A 27825-nucleotide genomic window follows, 5' to 3' on the forward strand; every position below is an offset into this window, starting at 1 on the left:
CGGAATGACAGTGTTGAGCTGATCCATAGCCTCATCCACCCAGATGAGTCACGGTGTCATCCACTGAAATGCCAAATTCTAATTCGTTAACAATAAACAGTAGCATAGAGTGTGTGTGATTGCTGTCAGTAATCAGGGCAAACTTTGTTAGAGCTGCCACCGACGACTACCTTTGGATGAATGAGGAACCAGAACTTTATATATTTTTTAATCCAGATTATGCAGAGGATTAGCTGAATGTTTTACTATCACTGTAGTTTGGTTAACATACCATTCAGTTATGGAAATGGAACCCTGTCGCTTAGGGCTTTAGCATCAAAATGGGTAAGTCAATGATGTGCCTTATTTGCTAGCTCCATACTAACTTGTTTTCTCTCGTTAGAAGAGCGTTCCTGTTTCCACCTCCATGATGACCAATTTTGTTTAGCCTTAGCAGTCCCTCCTAGCTCTTCATTAAATTGCTATTTTGCAGTTTTGAAATACTGAACCGATTACACCAACCACCATGTCCTCTCATACTGAAATAGTGAAAAGACAAGAATATTCTCCTTTCCACTTCAAGTGATGGCAGACATGATGTTTCTGAAGCCATCAGAGATGAGTCATATCTTAGCTGTGGCAACAACACACAACCCAAGCATATTCTTCTGCTTTTTGATCATCAGCCAATATTTGATGGTAAACAACTTTGCCTCACACATCAAAAACACCCCATGTCCTGTCATTATGTACTGCCCCGCTCGCCGGATCTGATATGATTCCACCGCTCAAGCTGAAGTGTATGTCCCCTTCATTGTCATATTTTTGGAAAATACAGCACAATGAGTCCTGGCGTCTCTTATCTTTTTCCATTTTTCAGTTTTATGGTTTACACCGTGTGCGTGTGCGTGTGCGTGTGCGTGTGTGTACAAGCAGGAGAAAATCAATGTGATTCCATGCAGTCCACTCCAAGTCTTGTGTGAGTGTGAGTGTGTGTTTGAAGTCAAATCTAATTTTGTTTCGGAAAAGAGATTTGCAGTACTACCACTGCAAACCTGTACAGATCAATACAGTACTATTTTGTCAGCCCGGTCTTTCCATCTAAGACATATTAAATGGTTTTAGTTCATTTTTTTCACTCTTGATATCCAACAACAGATTGATACACACATAGAACGTGCCATAGTTTGACAGTCAAAACACGTAGAAGAGAGTTTGTCTGTGTATTACTGTGATAGGTTCGATATATGTAGGTATGCCTCCGCTCTATGGATAGCAAATTGGTATACTCCAAAACACTATCTATAACTAAAGTCAAGTTCTAAAGGAAGAACATTCAGGAACCGACACAAAAATGAAGCTGACATGAAACGCTGGTCCTACCAAATCTACCAAATGCCTCTTAATGCATGATGTGGTATGTGTAACGATATTTATGTTTGGTTTTCAGGTGCCGGTGGAGAAAAGAGCAATGAAGACTTCACTCTTTCTCCTCCTCATCCTTGCCTTCCTTGCCTCAGCATCCAGTGATGACGTCAAGTACATCTCCAAGAGGAACTCTGGTAGGATGAATGCTCTTCTTGGTTCTTGCAGTCAGATGCTCTTTAATTTCCTTTGGCTTCAAAATGGCCTTTTCTTTCCTTGAATGCTTTCAGGCGTTTTGTTTTTGTTTTGTTTCACTTTCAGTTCTGTCATTGCGGACGCCCATCAGTCTCCCTTTCTCAACTTCATTGCATTCTCACTGTTGCTGTCAAAAGCTCCTTTTCTTTTTCCCAGCAGCCCTCTCGTGCTTTCAGATGTCTCTTAATGTGAAACAAGGCTATACACTGTTGTTGGAGTCAGCCATTTAAAAAAAATCTTTTCAGCAATTTCCACTCTGTTTGCGCTCTCATACATATTCCACATTCCACTTCTATCAAAGCTTAGAGCGTTCCTCAACCTCCACCTTCCTCTACATGCATCACTGCTGCTGTCGGTGATGCTAATGTGGGGTCATTTGTGTAAGGACAGAGCTGCTGATGCTATTATGTTCTTTGTCTTGTTGATGATTTAATTGGCTGTTGTATTAATTCATCATGGAATAGAATAGAATAGAATAGAATACTTTTATTGTCATTGCACAAAGTACAACAATATTAATTGCTTTCAAAATCTAATGTGAGGTCTGTTTAATACACTTAATTTACTTGCATTGCATTGGATATTTGAGTTTGCAGGTTTACCGGAGTCGGCAATTATCAATGGTACCAACTGAACAACCGGGTTACTTTATTACTGGAGACCTTTTTTTCGTGTATTGGAATCACAACAGCCGTAGTTATTCGACAGTTATTCACAAATGACGATGCTTAATGATGACTTTAATCTCCAGACTGCGTCAGGACATTACAATACACATTTTGGCCCCTAGAGGCCTTAAGTATTCAGACATATAGGAATCTGGGAATGGGCCCATCTTCAAAACCCAACATAGATACAACCACAAATACCCCCCCTGTGACACCACCCCACTTTAACTTAAAGGCAGCATGTTGCATATTTATTTTCATATACTAGTCGCAGCATGAAAAGGCTGACTTATACAATGGAAAATACAGTACGAATGTGTGCGTTAATAAATGTGATTGCAGAATTCTTATTTTTCTGAAAGATGTTGCGGGGGGCCGCGCCCCTTTCGACCTTCAACCAATCCACCTCCTCTTTGTCACTCTGAGCATGTTCTGTCTTTTGAGGAAAGCAAGAGACGAGAAGCTCCTTTTCTCCTTCACCTTTTCCAATGTGTGTGCTTCTGTGGGTCTCTAGTACACGCCACATTCTAAAGTGAGTTGACTGCGTAGGTGGTGGGATGGGGGGGGGGGATTTTTTTGGTATTGGCATGTATGCTTGCAGGCATACCTGCACATGAGAGCCCTGCGCTTCATGACATGATGTGTGTGTTCGGGCTAGGCCTGTGGATCTGCCATGCGTGAGCTCCCTAAGCAAGCTTCAGCGTATGCACCGTTTTTTGAATGTGTGTGTGTGTGTGTGTGTGTGTGTGTGTGGGTGAGGTGTGCACAAAGCAATTATGTGATCAGAGCAGAGCCAAGCGGACATTTATGTGGGCGACTGCTACATTCTACCAAAGATAGGATGAGAGATCTCCGCTCGCTCACTGGCTGCTTGCACGTCTTTAACTGGACACCATGTGGACAGGAAGTACAATTTCCTCGTGTCAGTTTCTGCGCGTTGCCTTGACGCAGCACCCACTGCAGCTAAAAGGGGACAGGCAGTGATAAGAAATGGGAGATTGTACAGAGTGGAGGGGGTTGGGAGGCTTCCAGGAGATAATACAGCAAAATACCTAGTGAAGCGTGTTTTAAATAAAACACAGGATGTATGTGGGAATGGGAACGCTTTAATTCATCTTCAATATGAATACAAGATACACTGGAGAAATCACGCAGCACAATTCACAGTTTTGCGTGTCCAAAAATCCGACTTATTTAATCCGACTGCTCATTAGTTTCATGTCAGTGGCAACATTTGTTCACCTCCTGTTTTCTAAACATACTTTTTACCTTTTGTAAATACCTTGAAAAGTGTTAAGAGAGTATAAAAGTGTATTGCAATGATAGTCAAAGTTTATGTTATATATACAGTATGTCTGTAAGCATATCTGCTCCTCCTGCATGTATATATTCTTAGGTCCTCTTCAGCACTGTTGATGCTTGCTGACGGGTTCTTCAAGATGTCAATACAAGTGTGTAGTACATCTGCATTAATGATGCTTCTCTCATGGCCTGTCAGGGCATACGCTGTCGTTTGAAGTACGCGTATTTCAGCACACTCCAGTATCGAGTATTAATACGAGCAGCTGTAATATGCAACAATTGATAGATCTTATGAGGACCTTGTCGATATGTAAACAGTATACCTACCAGGGAAGTTCTGATCAGGGTTTTATGCTGCAGATACCGATCCCTATCATGAGCGAAAACGGACGAAAAGTTCCTCCAGTGCTACATAAGCCATGTTTACAAGGTTAGATTCTTTCCGTTTGAGCAAATAACCCGAATTTGTGTCTTTTAGTCATTTAATTTGGGTCCATGTAAACGTGGCTATTGTGTCTGCATGCTCCCAAATCCGTACTGAGGCGGAGCTCAGGACCATATGGCAAAGAGTGGTCTTGTCTGGTCATTTCCAGGCTGCCTGATCACCAGTCACACCAGCTATGTGTCAATTCATACTTGGTTACTAAAGCTGATTCGGAGGTCCTGTAACAAAAACCTGAAAAAAAGTCCTTCCGTCTTTCCCCCTCACACTTTTTCATAGCACATTTAAACAAAATACCAACTCATTTGACAATGAAATGGAATGGCTCCGTGGCTACGCTAAGCATAGCATAGAATGTCTGTCATGTCACAGCCGCTTTCCCCGCTGCAAGCGTGCATGTGTGCGTTTGTGGGAGGATGGTCACACACCAACCACCGCACACTTTGCACATTTGTTGCCTCGGCGAGCCAAAGATGACAGGCTGTTTGTGTGTGCTTCAGCTCACTGAAGAACTAAAAGACACAATTTCAAAGGCTCGCTTAGTAACCAGCTGCTGTACACGCTGATCTCTGAGGGCTGTGAAAATCTCACTCTCAAGCTGTATGACAATTTTGTTTTTAATAATTGCGGGGAGGATGTATAGATCACAATCGCATATGGGGGTGGGGAATAGGGTTCAGTGTTTCCCACATAACTGAAGTGCATTTGTGGCGATGGATTGCAAAGTTGGGGAGACTCCTGGAAAGCAAAAGAAATCCATATGTGGAATATTGTTTACTTAATGTGACTTGAGACAGTATCATTGTACTCCATTAAGCTCAATGAATGAATATTATTGGACAAAGAATAGACTGAAGGATGTAATCCAGTGTTCTACACAATATTTATCAGTATATTAGCATCTTTGTCGTGTGCTATCAATCCCTCATTTCCCCCCCAGCTGTGTCCAATTGGATTTTGTCATGTTTTTATGTTTAGCTGCAGGATGCCAATGTCTCGAGACAATGTGGGATACTGTATATTGCTGCTAAGATGTTAATCATAATCCAATCAACTATATAATAACTTTAAGCCTGCGCATGGTAATATTACAGTTACCCCAAAGCAGAACTCCTTCCAGCTCTTTTACACTTCAGACCGCGCCTCCACTCCACGAGTGTACTTTGTCCCTCTCACTTTCTGTCACTTTCTGTCTTCCTTCCTCTTGTCTCCATGTCTGCGTTGGGTTCCAAGGTCACATTAAAGATTCATCCTTTATCTTGTTCTGCATTCAAATATTGATAAAAGATGACACAACGTTGACTAAGTACAGCGAGGGGTTCTGCTTTCTCAGACACACAAACCACAGTTTTACACCAAGTTGTGGGAAAAACACAAATAATTGATATACGGGTGCCTTCAGATTATTAGGTTTGTCTTTGTATATTTTAGTAAATCTTAACATCTCCAAGGAATAGTTTGTTCAGGGGAAAAAAACAAATGATGTGTGTGTGTGTGTGTGTGTGTGTGTGTGTGTGTGTGTTGACAGTTATTAATTTGGACAGGAGGCCCGAGGGTACTTGACAATAAGAGCCTTCTATTAATTACCCCTTTAGCTTATGCACACACCCCATTTCCAGAAAGATGCACAAATGTTCCAGCTGTGTTGCACAGCAGATCGGAGAGTACCAGTCAGCATTTATGGCTTTGCAAATTTGCTGATTTTTTTTTTTTTTAAAAAAACATCCATTGCAATATTGTGTTTCTCTGAAATTAAATTAAAAAAAAATATGTTTTGTGGAAACATGGTCTATTATTAGTCAAAACATATTGAAATACAAGTGATTGGTCGTATTCTGGTCCCTTGGCAGCAGTGCACATTTTTACTTAAATGATTGGAATCATACAAAAAAAAACATTTATGAAACAGCTCAATGGACAAATATTAATATTTACATTTTTTCATTTTTTAAATCATTTTTATCATAAGGCTTTGGATTTTTGCATTGAAAATGTTGATCCAAAATCAATGGAGAGCATCAACATGAAGCGAGCAGGAGAGTTTGGAGAGGCAATGGGAGCAAGCTGTGTGTAAAACATTTTTAAGGGTTCATCAATTACGCTTGGTTTTCACCATTTGTGGACGGTCCCTGTACATAACAATCATTGTATTTAACACATACCTACAAACTTCAGTGTTGAATCCCAAGAGTCAAGATTTAATAATAGTCAAGCATTAATAAACACGAGTGCTGGGCGAGAACAGGGAAACTCAATAAACCCTAATTACAAAACAAGATGCATCTGAGTCAGACATGGAGAGAGGTAAAGACACAGACCAGGGACAGGGCCGGGGGGGGGATGGTTGGAACTGATTGGTCAATTAAAGGAGGGGAATTAATAATGGGGGACGCTAATAATAACACAACAATGTAACCCAAGTGAAATTGATAACATAATTTATTTATATATACTTGTATACTATACATTCTTAATACCATTTAATATAATTATAAGTGCATATATATATATATATATAATATAAATGAAATGTTTTAATATACAACACCCAGCAACCAGGTGATTTAAATCATGAGGGTTGACTCATGTGATTCTGTGCACCCAATCAGGATATCACCCCTTGATCACATGACACACACACTAACCAATAAATAGCAAACAGGAAGACACTGCTGTGGCCGACTGGGAGCACTACCTAGGAGCTTCATATATTTCATATATATATATATACTTCATATATTGGAGATTGAATGGTTGAAGTGGTGCTAAAGTTAGCTTCACTTAGCTTAGCCACCCAGCCTCATTGTGTAGGCTGGTTAGCATGAACAGAACAATAAATAAGGAACTAAATCAATCAATTCTTCAGTAGTCTGTCTGAATCTGTGTGTGTCGTCACTGCGTCATGCCCTCACTGCCCCCCCCAACCACCACCATTTGCCATACTACTGGGAAAAATGTTTTTATTTACTGTACTGTACCGACTGAACTTGCAACCACACAGTTATGAAGCCAAGAAACATATACTCGATAATAATAATAGATCGTTGGAGTGTCTGTTTTTTTTTAACCCCATATTGATTGCAGTTCATCCAAACTTCTTCGACCCCCCCCCAGTCGAACAAAAGATCGGCTATGCCCTACCAGCTGTAATAAGCATAAAGCTACAATATGGAGTTTACAGTTGCAAACAATGGTTAATCACAGGGTACTAAACAAAAGAAAGGGAAAGTTAGACAGTTGGATGTAGAAGAGTTGGCACTATTAAAAAGAAACGGGGGTGGGGGGGTAACAACACTAATACGCAGCCCGTGCTGTCAGCCAATGTGTAATTAAGTTCTGAACTCTGTCTCCATTGCTCTGTACAACGGGTAATTTGACTTAGCCTGAGCCAAGAGAGCAGACAGAAGAACAGGGGAAACGAGGCTGGAGGTGACAAAGAACAAGAACATGAGGAGCAGAGAAATTAGTAGAAGCTGCTGAAGGGAGAGGATACGGCAGTGACAGTAAAACGGCAATTTAATTCCAGTTATCGTTTGTACAGGTGGAAATCAGTTAGACAAGGGAATGAAATAATCAGGCGGGAAGTGAGGAACACAGGGAATTAACAAAAGTGCATCTATTTAAATGACACAGGGAATTATTCCAGTTGTTCCAGAGTGTGGAGAAGTTAATGAAGTCACTGGTGTCCAGTGTTGCCAGCCGTACAAGAATTATTGAATTTCTACAATAAATTCACCCTGTAAAATCAATAATTTCAAAAGTAGAATGCATAATAATGATGCCAATTTAATATGTGGCTACCAGCAAACACGAAAAGGATACGTACAGCCTGCACTTCGCCTGATTTCACGCATACCTCTGTATCGCCACGAGGGGGCGTCGTTCTACCGTTTTACCCATCATCCACAACCCCTATGTCAGTAATGAAGACCAAAGTATTTCCGTGTGTTCTAAAAAATATAAAAAGACGCAACTAAGAATGCATGTAATTGGAAACCCTTATTAGCTGGCCAGCAACTAGTTTCACCACACACTCCCCACTGCACGGTGCTCACAATGCCCTAGAACACTACCAAAGGGTAACGCTACATATTGGAGCTGTTACTGCTGCTGTGTTTTTATTTTGGAATTTGGAATAAAAATACAAATAGATGTCATTCTGAGGCGCTGCAGTACTCTCTTCATCCTGAAGGGGGAGGATTATATCGCCTCACCAGAAGGTTAGGATCAAATAGTGTGCATGAATAAAAATGAGTACGTGTTTACTAAGCAATACAATCATTTGACTCATGTCACATCTGGCAACATTGATGGTGCCTCCTTATCTGTCCAGTCTTGAAGATGTTCTCTATTGTTGGCATGAGCAAATAGTGTGAACTGCCATTGTCAGACAAAATGGAGCTGCTCTGACCTTTGCACTGTGCTGCCAAACATGACAGAACAGCAATTGTGCTACGCCATGCCAACGTCTCCTTCCTGCGAGTCAAGGCAACGCTGTCTGCCAGGTCACTATTATATTGTCATGGTTGCTTCGCCCTCTTCTTCTACGGTTCAGCAGTCCTTTCCTTCATAGGACTGTGTAACCTTTTCATATTCCTCCTATACTTCATATCCATTTTACACAATATGTATATACTGTACAGTCGGACATAGACACTGTCACTAAAAAAAGCCTTTTTTGTTGTCGACTGTAGGTAGTACAGTTAGACATCTTCTGCCTCTCTGGCAGCAGCTAGCTACCAATAGCTATGTATCTGTCTAGCCACTGGTCCAAATGTGCTTTTTTTCCTATTTTTTTTACCCTGGTGACATTTTGTCATTTTGTTTGTTTGGAGCTCGTTTTTGCCCCACAGGGAAGCTATGATGACTGTCACGTTCATGGGGTACCCGCTGACATTTTAACTCCTCAAGAGAAAAAGAATGGAGACAAACACCAAAGACAAAAACGGGCCGATGTGTGTGCAAAGAGGGTCGTATTGGAGTTTATTGTTTATTAGTAATCCAGTGAAAATGAGAGGAACTATGAATATTTACTTAGCAAGCGAACATGTGCCCCCATTGATTTCGGCATCTGGTCGTGTGTGGGCTGGCAATTCTAATGTTGGCTCTTACACAGCTTTTTAACATGAACTCTATGCTTGTCGTAATGAATTTTTGCATGAAAGTGACACAGTAGGTGTCGTAGGCTTGAAATGTTTTATTTGTTGTACAATTTTCACATAACCCCGCCTTTCTACATGCTTCCATGGGGCATTCTTATACGCAGACATCCCTCAATGCATCACGTGTGTCAGAAAATGTCAGCCTTGGTGTGCCCAACATTATACAGTGGAGAGAAAAACTTACCACTTCCACATGAGATGTGAGGAGATCTTTTTTTTTTTTTGAAAATGCGTTCCCAAGATTGCAGAAATATGACCGTGCAATTGAATGTGTTATTTTCTTTAATAACACTTTAAAGGGTGACCTATTATGCTCATTTTTGTCCCTTTTTATATTTAGTTGTGGACACATGATGACCAGCACAGAAAGCGTTCTAGTTCTTCCAGAATCTGCACCTATTCAGCTGTATTTCTTTGGATTTTGTGATTCCCGCGAAAACTGTAATTTTTTTAAATATATTCCACCCACGGCCCCCTCCAGGCAAATGTTTTGTCAATGATGTTACTATAGAATATAAATGATACAGTATGTCTGCTTTCATGGATGACTAAGAAAATATTGTTGCTTGATTGGATAATCAATTAATCAGAAATTAATCAATTCATTTTTTCAGCTGTAAGTGGATTGTTGCTCTCTAAAAACACCCAGGAAGGATAAAAATGAACAGAAGGAGGAGCGAAACCGATATTGATTTAAGGTAAGAGGTTAAGGTTAAATGAGAGAAAATCACAGAGCGAGTTAGAGATAAGGAAGATTAAATGGCTTTTCAATTTGCAAAGCTCTTGGGACATGAGAGAGAGAGAGAGAGAAGGAAATGACTGGGTGTTGCTTTAAAAGAGTGAGTGTGAGGTGACACTGATGAACCCACTGCTAAGTCTGTGACCTTGTGTGTGTGTGTGTGTGTGTGTTTGCCAATGCACACATAAGGTGCAGGCCCGAACAGACCAAAGCCCAAGCGGGACTGTACAGTATGTGCGTGTATGTTCTGGGTGGAAATAAGCGCTAAAGTATTTGACTGAAAGGCAATTAAAGGAGTGTGTGTCTATCTGTTAAAGTGGCTGGTGTGAGGCCACGCCGCCGCTGCGTATTGGCAATGTAATTACCAGTGAATAATGTTGGCCCAGATGTGTGTCCATTCAAAGCATGTGTGTATATATGAGCGCTAAGTGTATTCCCTTGGGGGGAGTTGTTATTGGCTCTATAATTACACTGAATGATACACTCCTATTAAAATCAAAGCGGAGTGGTACATGCTAGTGGTTTTTCTAGATTCTTGTGCTCAGCCATGCACCATGGTGCTTTTTGCCCTTCTACATGGCTGTTGCTAAGTAACTGATGGAGATACAAGATTAGCCTACCAACGGTTATATTTATGTTGTCGGTTAAACATTTGTCAAGATAAAATGCCAGAATTTAGGTGACCTTTCATATTTCATGATCAATATTGCATTTGGGAGTTTCTCTCCTGAATTTGTAATATTTATGAAATCTTTCTGACATGGACAGAATATTATGCTGATTTATTTTTTAGATAATCCACATGTCACTGAGGTAAATTGTATACGAAGTTGCATTACACATCTTAAATGTATTGCATCATCAGCAAAGTTTTACATATTGCATCTGCCTCAGTGATGGAGAAGGGCGTCTAGTGTCCATTGTAATGTTTAACCAGTAGCTTCCTGCCCTTCTACTCGTTACCCCCCACCCCCTCCCCCACCCCATACACACTTTTGTGCCTCCCTCATTTACTGAACTTGACAGATAATCATTAACTGCATAATGAAGAGCAGCAGACAAGTAATACATACCATCACTGTCTATTACAGATCCTTAGCCTCAGACCCGGAATGTAAATGAGGCCGTCAAACAATGATGGCAGTTGTTGTTTTCATGCCACATAACAACAAATCATTGACAGATTTTCAAGTGTTTAGCAAGTGGATGTAATTCATGTACAGTTTCAGTTTCCATTTGTATTGTAAGCATGCATCATATCATATGCAAACAATTTGGTGGTGTTGTTGTATAGCATATCTCCGTACATTCGCGATTCGGGATTAATGACTCAGGGAATTTGACAATTCTGGTGAATTTACTGTAATTTCAGTCAAAGTCACAGGTTTTTAGTTTATTTTGCCGGATTTCTAAGCACACTTAAATGCAGTTAAATGCAATTAAAACGTTGGTATCTTTGGCATGCCAATACTTTTGGCCATTACTTTGTTATTCATGCTGATGTCAGATCAGATTGCATCGATATTGGCATGGGCCCATACATTTTATTGCAATATTGGTATCATATTGGAACACCCCTAAAAAACATTAATGCGACTCTCTCCCACTCTAATTTGACAGGGAAAAAAATATATATTTACATGTCAACCAGTTGTAGAGCATGAAGAAAGAGTAATGTAATGCCAATAATTTTCGTGGATGCAGTTCTGTTTAGTATTAGGACTTTCTATTCTCAAAATAAAATACGCTCACCAACACCTTTTTATGGACTGAAACATGATCCTGAGCCCGACATGCTGAGAACCATCTGGTAGAAAGAAAAAAGAATCAACATTTGTCTTGTTAAAATAGCAGCCGGGTGTCGCTACAGAGTGTTCAAACTCTGCAATGCTAAGTCATTATGTTGAATCCAGGGATGCGGTAACCGCAAGTGTTAAGGTTAGAATTTACAGAATTAATACTCACAGAGGAAACACGAGCCTGTGGTTACACACAAATAATTACCAGCACCAAAAAAGACTTTTGGCAGGTTATGAGGAGAATGGTCGTACATATAAACTACTAGAGATGGACCTCATTTGGGATTTGGCGCGGCATGTGCTAAAAAAACAGGAAAATCACTTTTCCTTCAGATCTGGGAAGAGAAATGTTCCAGTACTTGATTCATAAATGATATTTTTCAAATCTCCAACTTTTCCTCTTCTAACTGGAAAAAGGGACAAATCACACGGAGCCCAGTTGGCTGAGCTGAGAGTTTGATCCAGCATGGCGATTTTCTCGGCCAGGAAGTGTTAAACGCTCAGGGGCATTATGAGCAAGTATGTTGTCATGGTGAAGCAGCCATGCGTTGTGCTGACACAACTCTTGCCTCTACGTGCCGCTTGATCTTGTAATGGACGATGCCCCTCACATCAAACAATGCGATCAACATCAACTGTCCTTTTTCCATCCAACCATCCATCAGCTTTTAATACCGTTATTAATTATTATTAATACTGTTATCATTAGGGTCACAGGTGAGCTGGAAGCTATGCCGGCTAACTTCGGGCACGAGGCAGGGCCCAGGCCGCACTGTGGCCTAGTCGTTAGTATGTTGGCCGCTCCAGTCCCAGCCAGTTATTGGTCGTCACTTCTGATTCCACACCTCCTTCATCAAGGTTTCCAATGCTCTTTGAACCACTGGTTTTTCTGCTGGGACCCACAACACATCGTGGCCATTCGGAGAACCATGAGTTTTCCAGGCGAGCCAGCCAAAATGGGCTGATGGACAGCCGTTTATTTATTGACGCTTTGCACAATGTTACGATATATTACATGGAAATTGAAACAGCGGAGGCTATCTCCTTTGGACTACCAGTGTCTTCAATTGGGTTGTGTTGTTTTTTGCTGACTGGTAATTGGCTATCTCTGCTGTCACTCCATGAGCTCTTGGACTTGCTCATCGGTGTTTTGTTAGTTGACCAGGGGTCCATGTTCATCTACCACTGAGTTGTTGACATCATACACAGCAAGCATAATGTGTTGTGTCACAACGCTGTCTAGTTAATTCAAGTATTGGAAAACAATAAGCATCCTTAAATGACACTTTCATCAAAAGATGCCAAGTTCCACATCCCCAAGCTAACTCCAAGACTATCTGCAATGGATTAAATGAATTCACATTATTTTCTATGGTAAAACGTCTTGGTTAAAGTCTGTTTTGGATTTAGTTGGACTTTCCGGAGTGGATTAATGATGCTAACCAAAGCATCACTGTATTTAGTAACAAAACTGTCTGCTCTGTATCTGTATGGACCAGCTAAACTATGACAAAAAGGGTGGCATATAGTCTGGGAAAATACATCAGTTATTAAAGAATGAGGCATATTTTCTCATTTTCTGAGTAAATATGTGACCATAAAATAATTGTTTTCCTATTTAACATTGTGTTAAATTCAGTCAACTAATTATCCACATCCCTTCATGGAAAGAAAACAAGTTTGAAAAACTATAATTAGTATGCTAAAAGTACTCCAACTAATGTATTGCATTAATTTGTCTTGGTAGGAATTCAGTGTTGGACGCTCCAAAAGTTTACTGCGTGCTTAAACAACACATGACTACAAAGTTGCACAACTTTGTCAGCTTGCACTAATGTGCTGAGGGACTTGCATCTCATTGAAGAGGAAGTCAACTCGGATGAGTGAAAGGAAGTCATTTCTCTTCAATCGAATTGTAAAACTTTTGTTTGTCAACCAGTTGTTGATTCTGATCTGCTGCTTGGCAGATGAGCACGAGAAACATAAATCCAGATTTTGGGGAAAATACTGATTGACTGGAAGAATGATGATGTTCAAGCTGTTGGAGTACCACACCATATCCAAGACGACTTTGCTGCCAAATGATATACCCCAATCTAATTAGCATCACACATCCATGCAGTAGTCTGGTTGTTTTTTCTCTTTCAAAGTGTTTACTTGACAAACCGACCATTTAGTTTCAGTATGAATGATAAAATACACAGCAAAAAAGTCTTTATTTCTCAGTCAACCCATGGCTCTCTGCCTTTGTAATGTCGTTTTCCTAATTCCATTTGGACTGGCTGGGGACTACTTTCCCCTCGCCAGCGTCTCTGCACACTTACGTTTCAACTTCTTACAGCAAATCAAACTAGATGTGCTCACAAACCTGCCAAAATCACCAGAGTGTCGCCTCTGGAGGTGAAGGATTTGTGGCTGGACTCGGAATGGCTGTCTGGACTCTTCACTACGCCTGTGCACCTTGTGTACTTTTTAGCCGCTTGTATGCAATATCTTTATATTGTAGTGACGTGAAAGGGAAGTTAAAAAGCCAGTTAATTGATTAACGAGAAGATGTTCCGTTCTGATGACTTTTTTGTCCTATAGCGTCGCATAGGGGATAACAAAAGGAAAGTGTGACCACCTTCAGGCCAGTCTTGCACATGTTGTTCTAATTTAGTGGAGCCAGTCAAATACTGTACACGGAAGTAGCCCTTTTCATGACACAATAGATTTCATATTTCATGTCTTGTCAATTGAATATACACTATAGTGATTTTTACAGAAAAAATACATATACTTAATACTCAAAACAGTTGTTTAAACTGGGCTGGGATGGGCTGCTCTTCACTTGTGGCCCTGAAGATGAGCAGTAAATAAAATGAATTCAAAAGTGCTAAATGCAACAAACCTTGACACATTACTGGTGTATTTATCTCCATGGTTTTGGTCTATGCAACTGTAATGAACTATGTTTACAGTAAATTAATGCATTAACCCATTGTAATTTTGACTTACCACATTTTTCCATTAGGTACACGTACTTACGTACACGTATGTATGATTTGCACATTTCATGAGGGCGTCGCAATGACAGGGTGCTGGATATCCCATTCATATCAGATGTGTGTTTCTAGATACGCTGCCATGATGGATATCTGAGCTGGGCCACATGGAGAAATAGCCGTTATCTGAACCATGCATTGAAAATCCGGCCTTAAAGATACCTCGGATCAGATCACTCAGCGTGCACGTCATTGCCGCATTACCAGAATTCCACCCGCTAAGTTCTTTATCTGGGTGTTAAATATAAAATGTAGGACCTGGCTCCTTTTCACTCGCCTGATGATAAGGGATCGTCAACAAATCACAGATAAAACAGTTTATTGTTAGCTGTTAAGACTTTCACAGAATGTCAGTGTTTTTGATGATCTTAATTAGATACTTCAGGGAAAAGAAGAGTCTCAGATGCTCCACAGCTATTAGCCTGCATTTATTGGGGGGCGGGGAGGAAAAACAGGAGGTAAGAAAGTGGTTGAGGAGCTGCGAGGGAGACAGGAAGGTGAATTATTAATTCGGAGAGAGTTATTAAGAGTTGTCATCTTTTGTTGTTTCCAACATGTTATGTTTAATTCATGATATGCTGTCATTTTCCAAGTGTAGTGTCTCTGGTAAAGCAACAGGCACCCCCCCCCCCCCCCCCCACGCCCCCCCAACACACACACATTCTTCATTTTCAGGTTTCATTCACTTCTCAAGAGTTAATTCAATTATGTACTTAATCCACCTTGATATATTTCTCCAGAAACTCCTTTTGGAGAGCTTTGCAGACAATTACTGTATTTCCTTTGGCTTATGTTTTGATAACATATAAGCCGTGCTTTAAATGGACTAATCAAAGAAAATGGTTATTCCTACAATGAGTCATAAGCTAGTCTCGGATAATCCATGTTTGGATTGATGGTTGCTAATTCATGCAGTGGGCCAGGTCACAGAGCTCTGATAAAGACGTTGTCTTTTTGACAAGTTGAGTGTGTGTGTGTGTGTGTGTGTGTGTGTGTGTGTCACCAGCTCAGTTCCGTTACTGTGTGTGTTAGGAACGAGGGAGTGTGTCAAGGTGACTGTCTGGGGGTTAATAACTAGTGACCCATATAAGGGAGCAGATTGGGGGATTTAGAGCGCACAGTCGCATAGACACATTCTTATTAATACACAAAGTCATACACACAGTTTCACTTCATTCTCTCATTGCAACTTCCTGCTAAAGTAGCCTAAAACGTCTGTCACCCCACCAGATTGATTTTGTTCTCAGAAAAGATTAGCACATAACTTTGGGGACTGAGTGTGCGCCTGATAACCTAATCAGAGGTACCATTGGAGATATATTCTCTGACCTTCTGAAGTCCCTCCTTTCTTTACGTTCGCTTACATTTAAAATTCAATCAAATTTATTTGGATTTTGTGTGAGAAACTACAGTATTACATTACTTGTAGTTGGTGCAGCTCCCAAGAACTATACATGTCAGTCAAAGGTACCCGTCATGCCCCCCTGGGTAACATTTCTTCCCCAATTCGAAATATTCTTGATAACCTGTAGTATTATTTATTTATCTGTATAAACCACTGTATGAGTTTTCTGGCACCAGCATCATTCAGGTATGAATGGAGACGCTAACCTGCCAACTAATGTAAACCAACGTAAGTATAGTACTGTAAAAGCAGCCACCACCAAATGGTGGACCTTGGTTTGGATACAGACGCAGGGATGGCCTTCACTCAAAATGAGCCAATGAAATAGTTTGTTTACTTCCCAAGTGAGCAGTGGCTTGTTGTGCTTGTTGCTAAGAAAGTTGATAGAGGAAACCGAATGGAAGGAATCCAGAATCCAGTGTCAATCCGCTGTGTCGCATATCAACTGAAAGTGCAGTGCTGATCAAAAGAAATATGATGCAACATTACCTGACAAAAGCCATCATTCCGGGGGAAGTATCCACCACTGATGTGAGAGCACAAAAAATGAAGTAGCTTTGAGTCCAGCAAGAAAAATCCACGAGAATCATAACATAAATTTTTCAGCACAGCATCGTGGAAAGCAGTCGCCACTAATGATTGTATGCTTCGCTGATGGGAAGGTCGTGAAGGAGTACTACTGCTGCAGAGGCGGTACAAGAGTCACTTTTATTGCCAATGTTGATCCAACATTGGAAGAGAACGTTGGAGGTGAGTCAGAAACGGACAGAAAGATGCAGATCACTCTGGCTTGGAACCTTGGAAAAGTACATGTGTATATTGTACATAAATAGACATATTTATAGTAAATATATATAATTTCTATATTTATAGTAGAAGGTAGATGTTTGGAACTTGGTCAAGTATTATGCTTTTACTGTATATCTGAAACCCATTCCAAAACTACCCACACAAGTACTGGCCTAGTAATACCTTTGTTGCCTTTAAAAACAAATCAGGTGTTAATTTATGAATCAGGAGAAAAAAAAGAAGGAGTCAAAGGTAACCTTTTAAATGGATCATTTTTCTTTGAGTGTTATATGAAAAATCTGATCTAGTATTTGTCTATTTTTGTGTGTGTATGTGTGGGGGGTCATGTTGGTAGCTAAGGCAAGGTTGTGTACTATCCAAAGTATGCACGCACACACGCACACACGCGTACACAAGACAAACAGTGCAATTAGGTCCATGCCATAGCACAGGCTTTTTCTTTTGCAAGCGCAGAGTCCATTTAATACAAAAAATAGCTGCAGGTTAGAAAGCTAAAACACTGGCCTGCTTGTCCGTGTGCATTTAAAAGAACGCGAGCGAGTGAGCGTGTATACTTTGGAGGTTTTGCCCCACAGTCTAATTGAGTTTTGAAGGAGCTCTTATCTTTGAAAAGAATGACTTGTGTGTCCATCAGTATGTTAACTTAAAAATGTGTATGCATTTAATATCAAAACAACAATGATGTCTCACATTGGATTCTCACATCCCAATGTAAACGTTATAACTGCAGAAAATATCGTATGCAATTTGCATAAATAATGGAAGCTGTTGCTGTCCTCTTTTTGCCCTCTCTCGTTCCTATTTTTCTTCTTTTAGTATAATCGCAGTACATGTAAAAGATAGCCATGTTATTGTATAATAATTCCCTTTAATGTGCTCTTAATTTTTCCCCTCGGTAATGTTTGCGTCAAGCTGTAAAATGGTTCCCATACTTCCTAACCCCTGTATAGTGAAGGTCATTATGGTTTGCTGCAGTTGTTGGACCATAGTTTTATGGTCTTTCTACAAGGTCAGGCAAAATGATCTGACACATTTGTAGGTTAAATAAAAGGCAAATAAAGTAAAGAAATGAAATTATAAATTTAAAAAAGTACATATAATGCCATTCTGTTTCATTATGTTTTAAAAATTAAATCGGTTCTGGCGGTGTGGGGTCGAGTGGTTGATTTTGGTTTCATGTCTACCAAGATTGAAGTGCAAACGGAACGCTTGCAGCTTGCAGTTACAGATTTGTTTGTCCTTTATGTTTTGGAGGTGATGATGCAACTCCACAGTCCAGCTGCATACTGGCCCATGTTCACTAAACAGTCCGGTGTGAAATGCAGTTGAGGGATTAAAATACATTTCTTTTGCTGGTACGGAATCAGGAACTCGAACCACTTGTGCCTGATGGTGGCGTCTTTAGGAATTGTAAATAAATGGGGCATTCCCTTTCAAGGCTTTGCGAGCAGGGAAACAGCGGCGCAGTGCTAGGGGGAGGGCCGAGAGTTTATATATGGGGAAGTCCGCCCCTCTGTGACATCACAAAGGCAGGTTTTACCACACCTTTTCAAACGGAGAGTTTTGAGCCATCCCAAACTTCTTTCAAGACTCACTTCCAAATACACAAACCTCGTTATCTGAAACTTTGGCATGTTGTAACAGTAGAATACAACATTCTAACTACATTTCTAGGTCAGAAATGTGGAAAAAGCATATTAGATCCCCTTTAATAGTTGAATGCACACACAAGAACACTGCATTAACACCAGCTAATGAAAGCACCCCCTTGGTTATTGATCAACAGCTTTCAATTAATCAGATTAATTAGGTTGTCACGCTACACTGAGTAACAGCGAGCAATTGTAGATGTTAGGAGACTCTTTAAGACACACATGTACTGTAATTACTTGAAGTGGGTGTAGCTGGAGTAGGACTTGGTATGCAGGTATCAAACACACGTACAATTTAAAAGTAAATAGATGTAGTCTTAACCTTGCAAGACAGCTAGACTAATGAGAATACAGGGGTGTAACCTCATAAACCCGCCTAATGGTTGAAGCTGTTGTCCGTCAGAAATATACAATCAGCTTGCTTTTAGGAAAATAAGTCATCACCTTTAATTTCAGTGTGGCAAAAGTTAGATGAAAAGAAACATAATGTGTTCATTTGTCACGCGAGATGTGAACTGGCATTTAGTTTAACGTAAGAACTGATGCCTACTGTATCGGGATTATATATTACAGCAGCAAAAGTACAGATTGATTCTACTGCACTGAAAGTCCATTGTTTTTTTCAATATCTGTATGGTTTCTTATCTTTTCTACCTACCTGTCAAAATGAGATCCGCCACATCGTTTGGGCTGATGACATACTGTAGTTTCACATTTCCTCCTTAGAAGCGCCGCTAATACATTTGAACATCATTGCACACTTTTATATCCAATATGATATCCTTTTGCCAACAACAAAGGTATCAGCATTCCGCTGGATTGCTTGTTGCTATAAAATGAAATGTCATACTGTGCTATCAAAACAGGTTTGGCTATTGAAACAATCTACAGGATTCTAAGAAAGTTGCGAAAGCTGAAAGAAAGGCAATGAGCTGTGTGACAGCGCCGCCACTCAGGTACATGAAGCTATTAAAAGAGCAATCTTGTACTGTGTCACAAAGTGAAATGCACCAACACAGCAAGATGGAAACATTGCAATGTGTATAAAACTGCACGTGCGGTTCCAAACTTAGACTAAGCAACTTCTGCTAATCATTACGTTCAGCTGAACTCCCATTTGGCTCGAAATCATAACAATGACCTGGTTTATCAGATATCTTCCCAACAAAGCCTTCATACTCATAAGGTTCAATGCTAAGAATGTGAACAAAGATGTTCAATTATGTAATCCCCCCCTTTTGAGGGTCCTTAAACCCCCAAGATGATTGATTGATGGCACAACTTAGTCATTTCTTGAAGTGTTTTTTTTTATAATCAAGCTGGACGTTTGTGAGGAGAAAGTGTGTTGCTGCAAATTGTCAATGCACCTGACCTAAATTAAAGAAAAAATCGAAAAAGAGAGGCTTATAATGCAAAAATGTGACTATGTTCCTCAGGCTTTGAGAAAAAAAAGGTGTCAACTTTAGTAAAGAAAAATGGTTGCAGAGGAGTAAACCAAATAAAGAGGCAGTTAGGGTGAAAAAGGTGTAAAAACATTGATCAAGAGAAATGGAAGCAGAGAGTGACAAGGCTTCAATCGGCCGCAAATTGTTCACACCCACGTCCGCTCTTTGCAACACCTCATGTTGCCGAGACACCTGGTGAGCTTTTATTGTGACCTATAAATGTTTTTTTTTTTTTTTTTTACTGTTTCAGCCTTGCATCAACACGACATCTGTGTCCTAGAGGTGCGAATCTTACATTTTTATTTCAAACCTCTTCCAGAATCGATAAATATAAACAGCAAATATAGCTATTTTGGTGAAACAATGATGCCAACCCCCAACCCCCCCCCTCTCCGCTCTGTATTTGTGCTGCGTATATTAATGATTTATTGGGACTTCTGCAGCAAACTTCTGGTATTTTACTACTGTCAGGCAGTCTCCATGGTAATAACACATGCAACGCAATTGGCCTACACCTGGCTCCCGGATGCATACGTCTTTTCAATAGTCCTCACTAATAATATTATGGTGGCTGTGATGTGTGGAAAATGAACAAACTCACCCATACCTGTACGGTTATTCATAAAATATTATGGACATAAATTACATCATGGATTACAACTGGTGTGGCTCCCAGTCAACATTTTGTTTTCCATTGGTATTGAGTACTTTGTCCTTGTGCCTGCAGCCTTCTTTGTCTGCTGTTTGCACACAGCATGTGATGATGATGGTGATTTTGACTGATCTTCCTAAGCACACAGTATATTGTCTTCTATGGCTATATACGACTCAGTTCCCGACTACCAAGCTGTGTGTCTTGTTGGGATCGGGCATTCAGATTTCTAACCTACATCTTCGGTATTGAATGAAATAAGAGACTGTTTACGTGACTAATTCATTTTTTATTAATAATGTTACATTTTTTTGTGTAATTAACGCATGCACTTTATAACGTGTGCTTTTGTGTGTGGAACTCTTGATTCCCTCCCCTGAATGGCTATTCAAACGTCAACACATAGAACTGGGATTAGCAAATCAATTCCAAATTAATTGTCCAATGTCTATTAACACTTCAAGGGGTCCCACAGGGTGGCGGAGAACCCAACTGATTGTGAGGGTGGGTCACCAGTTTGGTCACAGCCATTTACAAACACACATTAAAGTATGTACATAGTTGACTGAGAGGCAAATTAATTATACTTTCAAAGTAAGAGGCTCAAGTAGTTGTTCCATAGCACCCAAGACACCACCCATGATGCCCCATGTTCATATATCGTGTCAACAGTCTACTGTCACATTGTAGATGCGTCCTAACAACTCACATAAATGCCCAGACACAACACACCACAACCCCACAATGCCAAATATACTGTATTAAAAATAAAATGCCCCCACACCAATGCTGCAACTCGTGTCTGCAACCCTCCCTCTAAGCCGCTGCACCACTCTCCTGGAAGTACCAAGGACAGCGCCATCCTCCGAGCCAACCTTGGATGAAAGAAGGATTTGCAAGGAACTGGGTTTTCATTCATTCATTCATTCTCTACCGCTTATCCTCACAAGGGTCGAGGGGGTGCTGGAGCCTATCCCAGCTGTCTTCGGGCGAGAGGCGGGGTCCACCCTGGACTGGTGGCCAGCCAATCACAGGGCACATATAGACAAACAACCATTCACACTCACATTGATACCTATGGACAATTTGGAGTGGCCAATAAAGCCCACGCATGCGCGGGAAGAACATGCAAACTCCACACAGAGATAGAGGGTGGAATTGAACTTGGGTCTCCTAGCTGTGAGGCCTGTGTGCTAACCACTCTGCAGCCGGAATTGGGTTTTAATCAATGTAAAGTTTTTTGGAGGTCATTCAAGAAATTGTTCCACTCAGTTTACAGAAGTGATACTAAATTCACACATCAATATAAAATATGACTTATGCAATGTAATGATTTGGACAAGGTGTCTGCTTGAAAGGATAACCTCATCAGCCACGACATCAGTTGAGTTTGTGTATCCCTGTGGCTCAATTAGACTTTCCAACTGGAGGCAGATGTAGTGAGAGTTATGAGGTCAGCACACACAGTTGATAAGGGGGGGGGGGGGTGGGGGGTGGTCATAAGCGAAAAGGATGATGGCTGAAAAAGAATTAAATACTTCCCTCAGTCGTTGTACAACATCATTACTGCAGTGTGACACAACAACAACAACAACGACGTACTATTGCCTAAATACACAACTACAAAACACGCATTTAGTGGCGTCCTGTTCAGTGCAAAGGAACCGTTGAGCCATTCTCACCTCTTATATTTTTCACACCTATTATATACATATTAGTCATAATCTGGATCCAGATGCAGTAAAACTGAGATTATTTTTGTGGACGGAGTGTTACTGCATATTTTGAGGGGCAACACTATTTGAAATGATCAGCGGGGAATGGACATTTCCATCAGGCTTCATTCCATTAAAACACCTCCATAATAATTCTTCTCAAGACAACCGCCACAATCCCTAATTTTTCCATGTGCCCCAGTGCCAAACTGTATGTTTAATATTTCAGTAACGGCATCGTTGTCTTGGCTTTTTAGCTACCAAAGCAATTACTAGTAGAGTAAGGGGAGGAATTTAGGTAATGTAATTAAAGTGACAAGATCCACTTGGGGGAGATCTAGGGGGGATGAATAGTTTAACACACATCTGGCATTTAAATGGGAGGGAAAAGCACTAATCAGGATCAAAGCGCCTATACAAAATCATGTCCTCGTTGTTGTAACCATGGCTGCATGTAACCATGCTTTTCTAAGCTCAAGCTAACTTGGTCAAACGGAATTTTTATTTTGACATAAAAAGTAGGTTAAATCATAGTTATAATAGATAAATGTGCAGTTAGCCTATTTAATCAGATATTCTCTGGCATCCGCTCGTACACTCTTGCTCGCACGGTTCCTTTTATGATGGATTGGCTGCATACGCATTTACAGATAAGACAATGCATCTTTGTTTCGCATAACTAGAACAGGGATTTCATGCGTGCAAACACACATGAATGCAAGTACTAAATGCACACAATCAGTAGTCTTCCGCCAGATTGCCACTAGATTATATTTTGTTTCAATAATAGTAATGGAATGTCCTTTTAAATGGTCAAAGCGGGAGTTGGTGTGCTCAGGCGCTCGTGGAAGAAAATGTTTTTTTACGAGTACTTTTCCATTACTTAAACATAATTATTACTTCAACATTAATATATCAGTTGACATATAAATATGTTGCAATAAAGACTGTAACTCCATATATTGCCACAATGCAGTCATTGCACTGTATTTTTGGGGGGAAATTAGCCATTCACAAGAACAGTTCTTTCCCCTTTCTGTGCATTATAAAACCAGAAAACGAGTTAATATGAGCTAGCCAACAATAGACATCATGAGAAATATGTATTTTGATGCTAAAACACAAAAAAACCTCAAACAGCAACAATCTTCTATATTAACCATGCTACAGCGATATTGTTATCGTTGCAGCTAACATGAACTATATTTATTTGGTATGTCTCATCAATCCATGTCAATTTAAAATAACGTACAGTAAACCCCACAGATTTCCCTCTAAACCACACACATCACCAGTTTATGCCCCGCCCCCTCCGAGTACAGATACAGATACCGATAATAGTGATAATAGTGATAATAGTGGTGTACTCACTTATCCCTGATTTAAACTTTTACAGAACACGCGGACCTTGCTGGACTTGTGGACGAGTGCTGGCATTCCAAGTGCACATCCAATAAATTGTTAAACTTACTTATTATTTATTACTTTATTTCACAGTTGAAATAATTAAACGAGACGAGCTCGATTACGCAGAAAGTGGGCGTACTGAGTCAGTGTCAAGAAAAATGATTAAATAACCTCACTTCCTTCTCAATACACTTGATACTTTTATTGCACCAACAACTTAATAGGTCGAGTGTGTGTGTGTGTGTGTGTGTGTGTGTGTGTGTGTGTGTGGATGCTAGCGTTTGACTGAAACACTAAACTTGGCCAAGAGCCTGGTGGGTCGTAGCAGAGGCTCTGAATCTAAATCACAATCTCAGTGGGAACACACCACCCACACATAAACACACACACACACACACACATGCATGTGCATTTACACATCCAAGAATGTGGGAGGACAACGTTGTGTCTTTGTTTCATCTGTTTCATCTACAAATCAGACACACTACATCTCTTGCACGATAACAAGCATTTCTGGAAGCATCAATGTGTGTTCCTCAAAGTCGAGTGTGTGCGTATGTTTTCATTTGACAGGAAAAGGTTTGGCAATTGCTGCTTTTATAACGATGTGTGTTGTGGGTAACGGTTTAAAGAGCGAGCCGTTCTTGGAGACGTAGTTAGAAGACAAAATCTGAGTCATCTTAGTCCCATTCTAGTATCGTTATTCATTATATTCATTGACATATTCCCATATCATATCATATCATATCATATCATATCATATGTAGATGAAACCTGAAATGGACATGGAGCAAATAGAGCAGCTCTCCCCCTTTGCAGCTTCCTCACTTGTCCTAAAACTTTCCAGTGTGTCTGTATACTTTTTACCCATTCATCCAGAAAGAGCCTCCCCCAAACTAATCCCTCAACAATTTCCAACTGTGACTGTGATTAATTGAAGATAAGGTGCATCTCAAGACTGTCGATATAATCTACTTTCTCACCAGTTTCATAATTAAAGTCTTAAAACAAAGTACATAAATAGTATTTCCCTGTCAGCCATTAAACATGTGAGTTCTATAGCTCCAGTTTTTATGAAATGTTGGGGCCCGCCGGACATCTTAGGGCCCAATAATGGTACATTTTTTATTTTAATTATTTTGCTAGAAAATACATCTCATACACTTTAAGGTGGTTGATTATATTAGTAAAATGTACAGTATAAGATAGGCCTTTATTCGTCCCTCAGTGGGGAATAACTGTAGTAAATACAGCAACACACATACAGTAGAGCAGCGCACCGGTAGATCACTCTAATACACTACAAGGATGGAGAACACAATGCACGTTAATATGTATATTTAATACAAGGGAAAGGGCTTAGGGTTAGCGTTGGGATTCAGATCCATAATATTTGCAGACAATACTTTGAATTACACTCTTATATGCCCATATCCTCTCGATCGTCCCCATCCATTTGCAGACTGTTGCCCTTTCCGTCTTTCGTCAAAGGTCACATTGAATAAATGCGACTGATAAATTAAGTGCAGTAATAAAGCAACCGGCGAGTAAAAATCAGTTGGCTTGTTTACGGTTGCCGCGAGTTGAAGGAAAAAAGTGGGGATGACAGTGAGATTGGCATTTTCATTTTCTTGCAGACACGAGTGCCTGAAAGACGGTAATAGACAAAATACGGCTTGCACACACCCACACACACACACACACACACACACACACATGCTTGCACAGTCTATCACGGAGAGATATGGCATTTAGCAGCCATTGTCTTTTATAAGGAGAGTAAATCCAGTTCATGGACTGGAGTGTGATAGCGACCGATGTCAGTTTGTCATCCAAATGTCAACGGTTGAAATTCAATATGCAAATGTTGGAATTCATCATTGACTTTGTTGGATTGCGCTTGAAGAAATCACGGCAAAGCTGGAGACACTCGTTCGCCGACTGAAGGACACCATCCGGACATCCACGCTAGACCCCTCTCGACCCGCTGGCAGGATGATGCGACAAATCAAAATGTGAAAACAGCGACAGGACTGAGCGGGTCACAAATCAAAGTGCTCCATTGTGGGGACAGCGGGTCAGAGCCCAGTGCAAATCAAACCCACCGCCGTGGTGTGGATGAGTGGTGATACAAATGGTGCTGTCTGCGTCTCGTGTGGCACATGTCCTATAGTGGAAAAGTGCGAGGAGTAAAAACACACCCTTGACATCGCTGACATTAAAAAGACAGAACTGTCAAGTGGGCCCTCATCGACACCGAGACTGAAAAAAAGAACACTGAAAATGATGAGTCTCTCCTTGTCTATGAACGGGATTGCGTTTTTTGTGTGATTGAGTCGTTGGTTTCACTGCAGATGTGTGTTTCATGTGGGGTATCCACTCGTGTGTGGAACCTAGCGTGTATAATGGTATTCCAATTGGAGGGCAGCCATGTAGAACCAGAGAATGACTGCCTGGGAGATTCTCAGCTCGATGCGGAGCCAATGACAATGAGACAATGCGCTGGTGATTGTTTGGAGAAATTCTAAGCCATTCCACTACACCAACACCCCTTTTCATCATTGCCCTGGAACCTCCCCGTGTGCCCTTGTTTAACTGTGAATTCATCTGTGAAATGTTGTCTTGGATTCCGGCAGCATGCTTGAGAACCTTCGCAGATTGTCGAGTGTGGAGCTGGTGACCTCTCCCACCTTCCGTGTCAGTCAGAGCTGCTCCATCAGACAGAGGAATTGTTTTCCGCAACAAAATGACGCATTAAGAACGACAACGCAAAGATAGATCATCAAATAACTTTGAAGGAATTTGATTTGGAATTTATCCATCTGCAGTAACGGTACATTTGAGTCCACAATTATTTTTTTTTTTTTACTTTATTTGCCTTTTATTTAACCTACAAATGTATCACATCATTTTGCCTGACTCTATTTTACAATGTATTATTATAATATTTTACTAATGTGCCCAGTGCCTTCAGAATCAGTAGTGCTGAGCCATGACATTTAAACATTATTAGCAATTTCTTGAACCAATCAGATTGTAGATATGCCTCACAGAACCAGCTATCTGGTCTACAATAACATAAGCATTTTACCGTCCAGTGTTTTGCTGTGCTCAACCAATGAAAGTGAAGCTGCAGATGCAAAAGGTGCTGGTAACGGCAATCACCCGTAATCGTGGACGAAATATGAAACCTATTATGCTTTTTCTACTTTGGAAGATAAAGGCGGTTTCATGTGTTCCAAAAGTAAAAACATGTTTTTAGTCATAATGGTATTCATCCCCAATTATAAATATTCATCATCTAACAATGTCTCTTTTCAACTCCCAATGCTGCGTCTATTGCAGGATAACAAGAGCAAGAACGTTGTCTGCAAATAAATTCTATCCTTTTATTTAGTGTTATTTGTTTCTGACTCATAAAACTCACACTCCAGTTCTTGGGTTTTTCTTGATGATCATCTGTGAAACTTCTTATTACACATCTCCAAAATGTTCTTTTCTTACGCAGAACATAACAATGGCAGAGTGTTTCATGAATGCATTTGGTCTTGGCATGGACACGATGATTAAAATAGACTTTTATTTGTAATAAGTTCTGGGCAAAGCAGGTGGGCTTGCAGAAGGCATGGAAATCACACCTAAAACTGAAAACAGGAATATAAAAATGTTTGCAGAATACAGAATGATACAATACAGCCTAAAATGGAATCATGGACTGAAAAAGAAAGCTGTATTTTTGTACTTTCTTTAGCAAAAAGTTTATTTTTTAGGGTGAGAGGCTCCAGGAAATCAGTTTAGGAAGCTGTGGGATTGATGGCGGCTGCACGGTGGACGAGTGGTGAGATCGGGAAGGCATGGGTTCCGTTCTCCAGTACTTGTTTCTAACAAGTATCAGGTTCATCCCCAATAGCAAGCAAGTCCACACACACTTTCACACAATCTCTAATGTGTTCCAGTGGGTGTAAATCACACATGCAATGTTGA

The 27825-nt window shown here is 40.4% G+C and overlaps 1 protein-coding gene across 6 annotated transcripts in view; it reads left to right on the forward strand.

The window, feature by feature from the left end:
* The window catches only part of il1rapl2 (interleukin 1 receptor accessory protein-like 2), a 205845-nt gene that overhangs the window by 58221 nt on the left and 119799 nt on the right, over window positions 1-27825 (forward strand). For all 6 annotated transcript variants that reach the window (XR_009120848.2, XM_058062860.2, XM_058062863.2 and 3 more), the window contains one exon: window positions 1430-1541. Coding sequence is in view for 5 of the 6 variants with exons in the window: in XM_058062857.2 (XP_057918840.2) it covers window positions 1430-1541 (112 nt within the window). In the remaining variant the exon portion in view is untranslated. The remainder of the gene's footprint in view (window positions 1-1429; window positions 1542-27825) is intronic.

The sequence above is a fragment of the Doryrhamphus excisus genome, linkage group LG22, assembly GCF_037039965.1.
Source record: "Doryrhamphus excisus strain RoL-2023G ecotype Guam linkage group LG22, RoL_Dexc_Guam_v1.1, whole genome shotgun sequence".
Taxonomy (NCBI): domain Eukaryota; kingdom Metazoa; phylum Chordata; class Actinopteri; order Syngnathiformes; family Syngnathidae; genus Doryrhamphus; species Doryrhamphus excisus.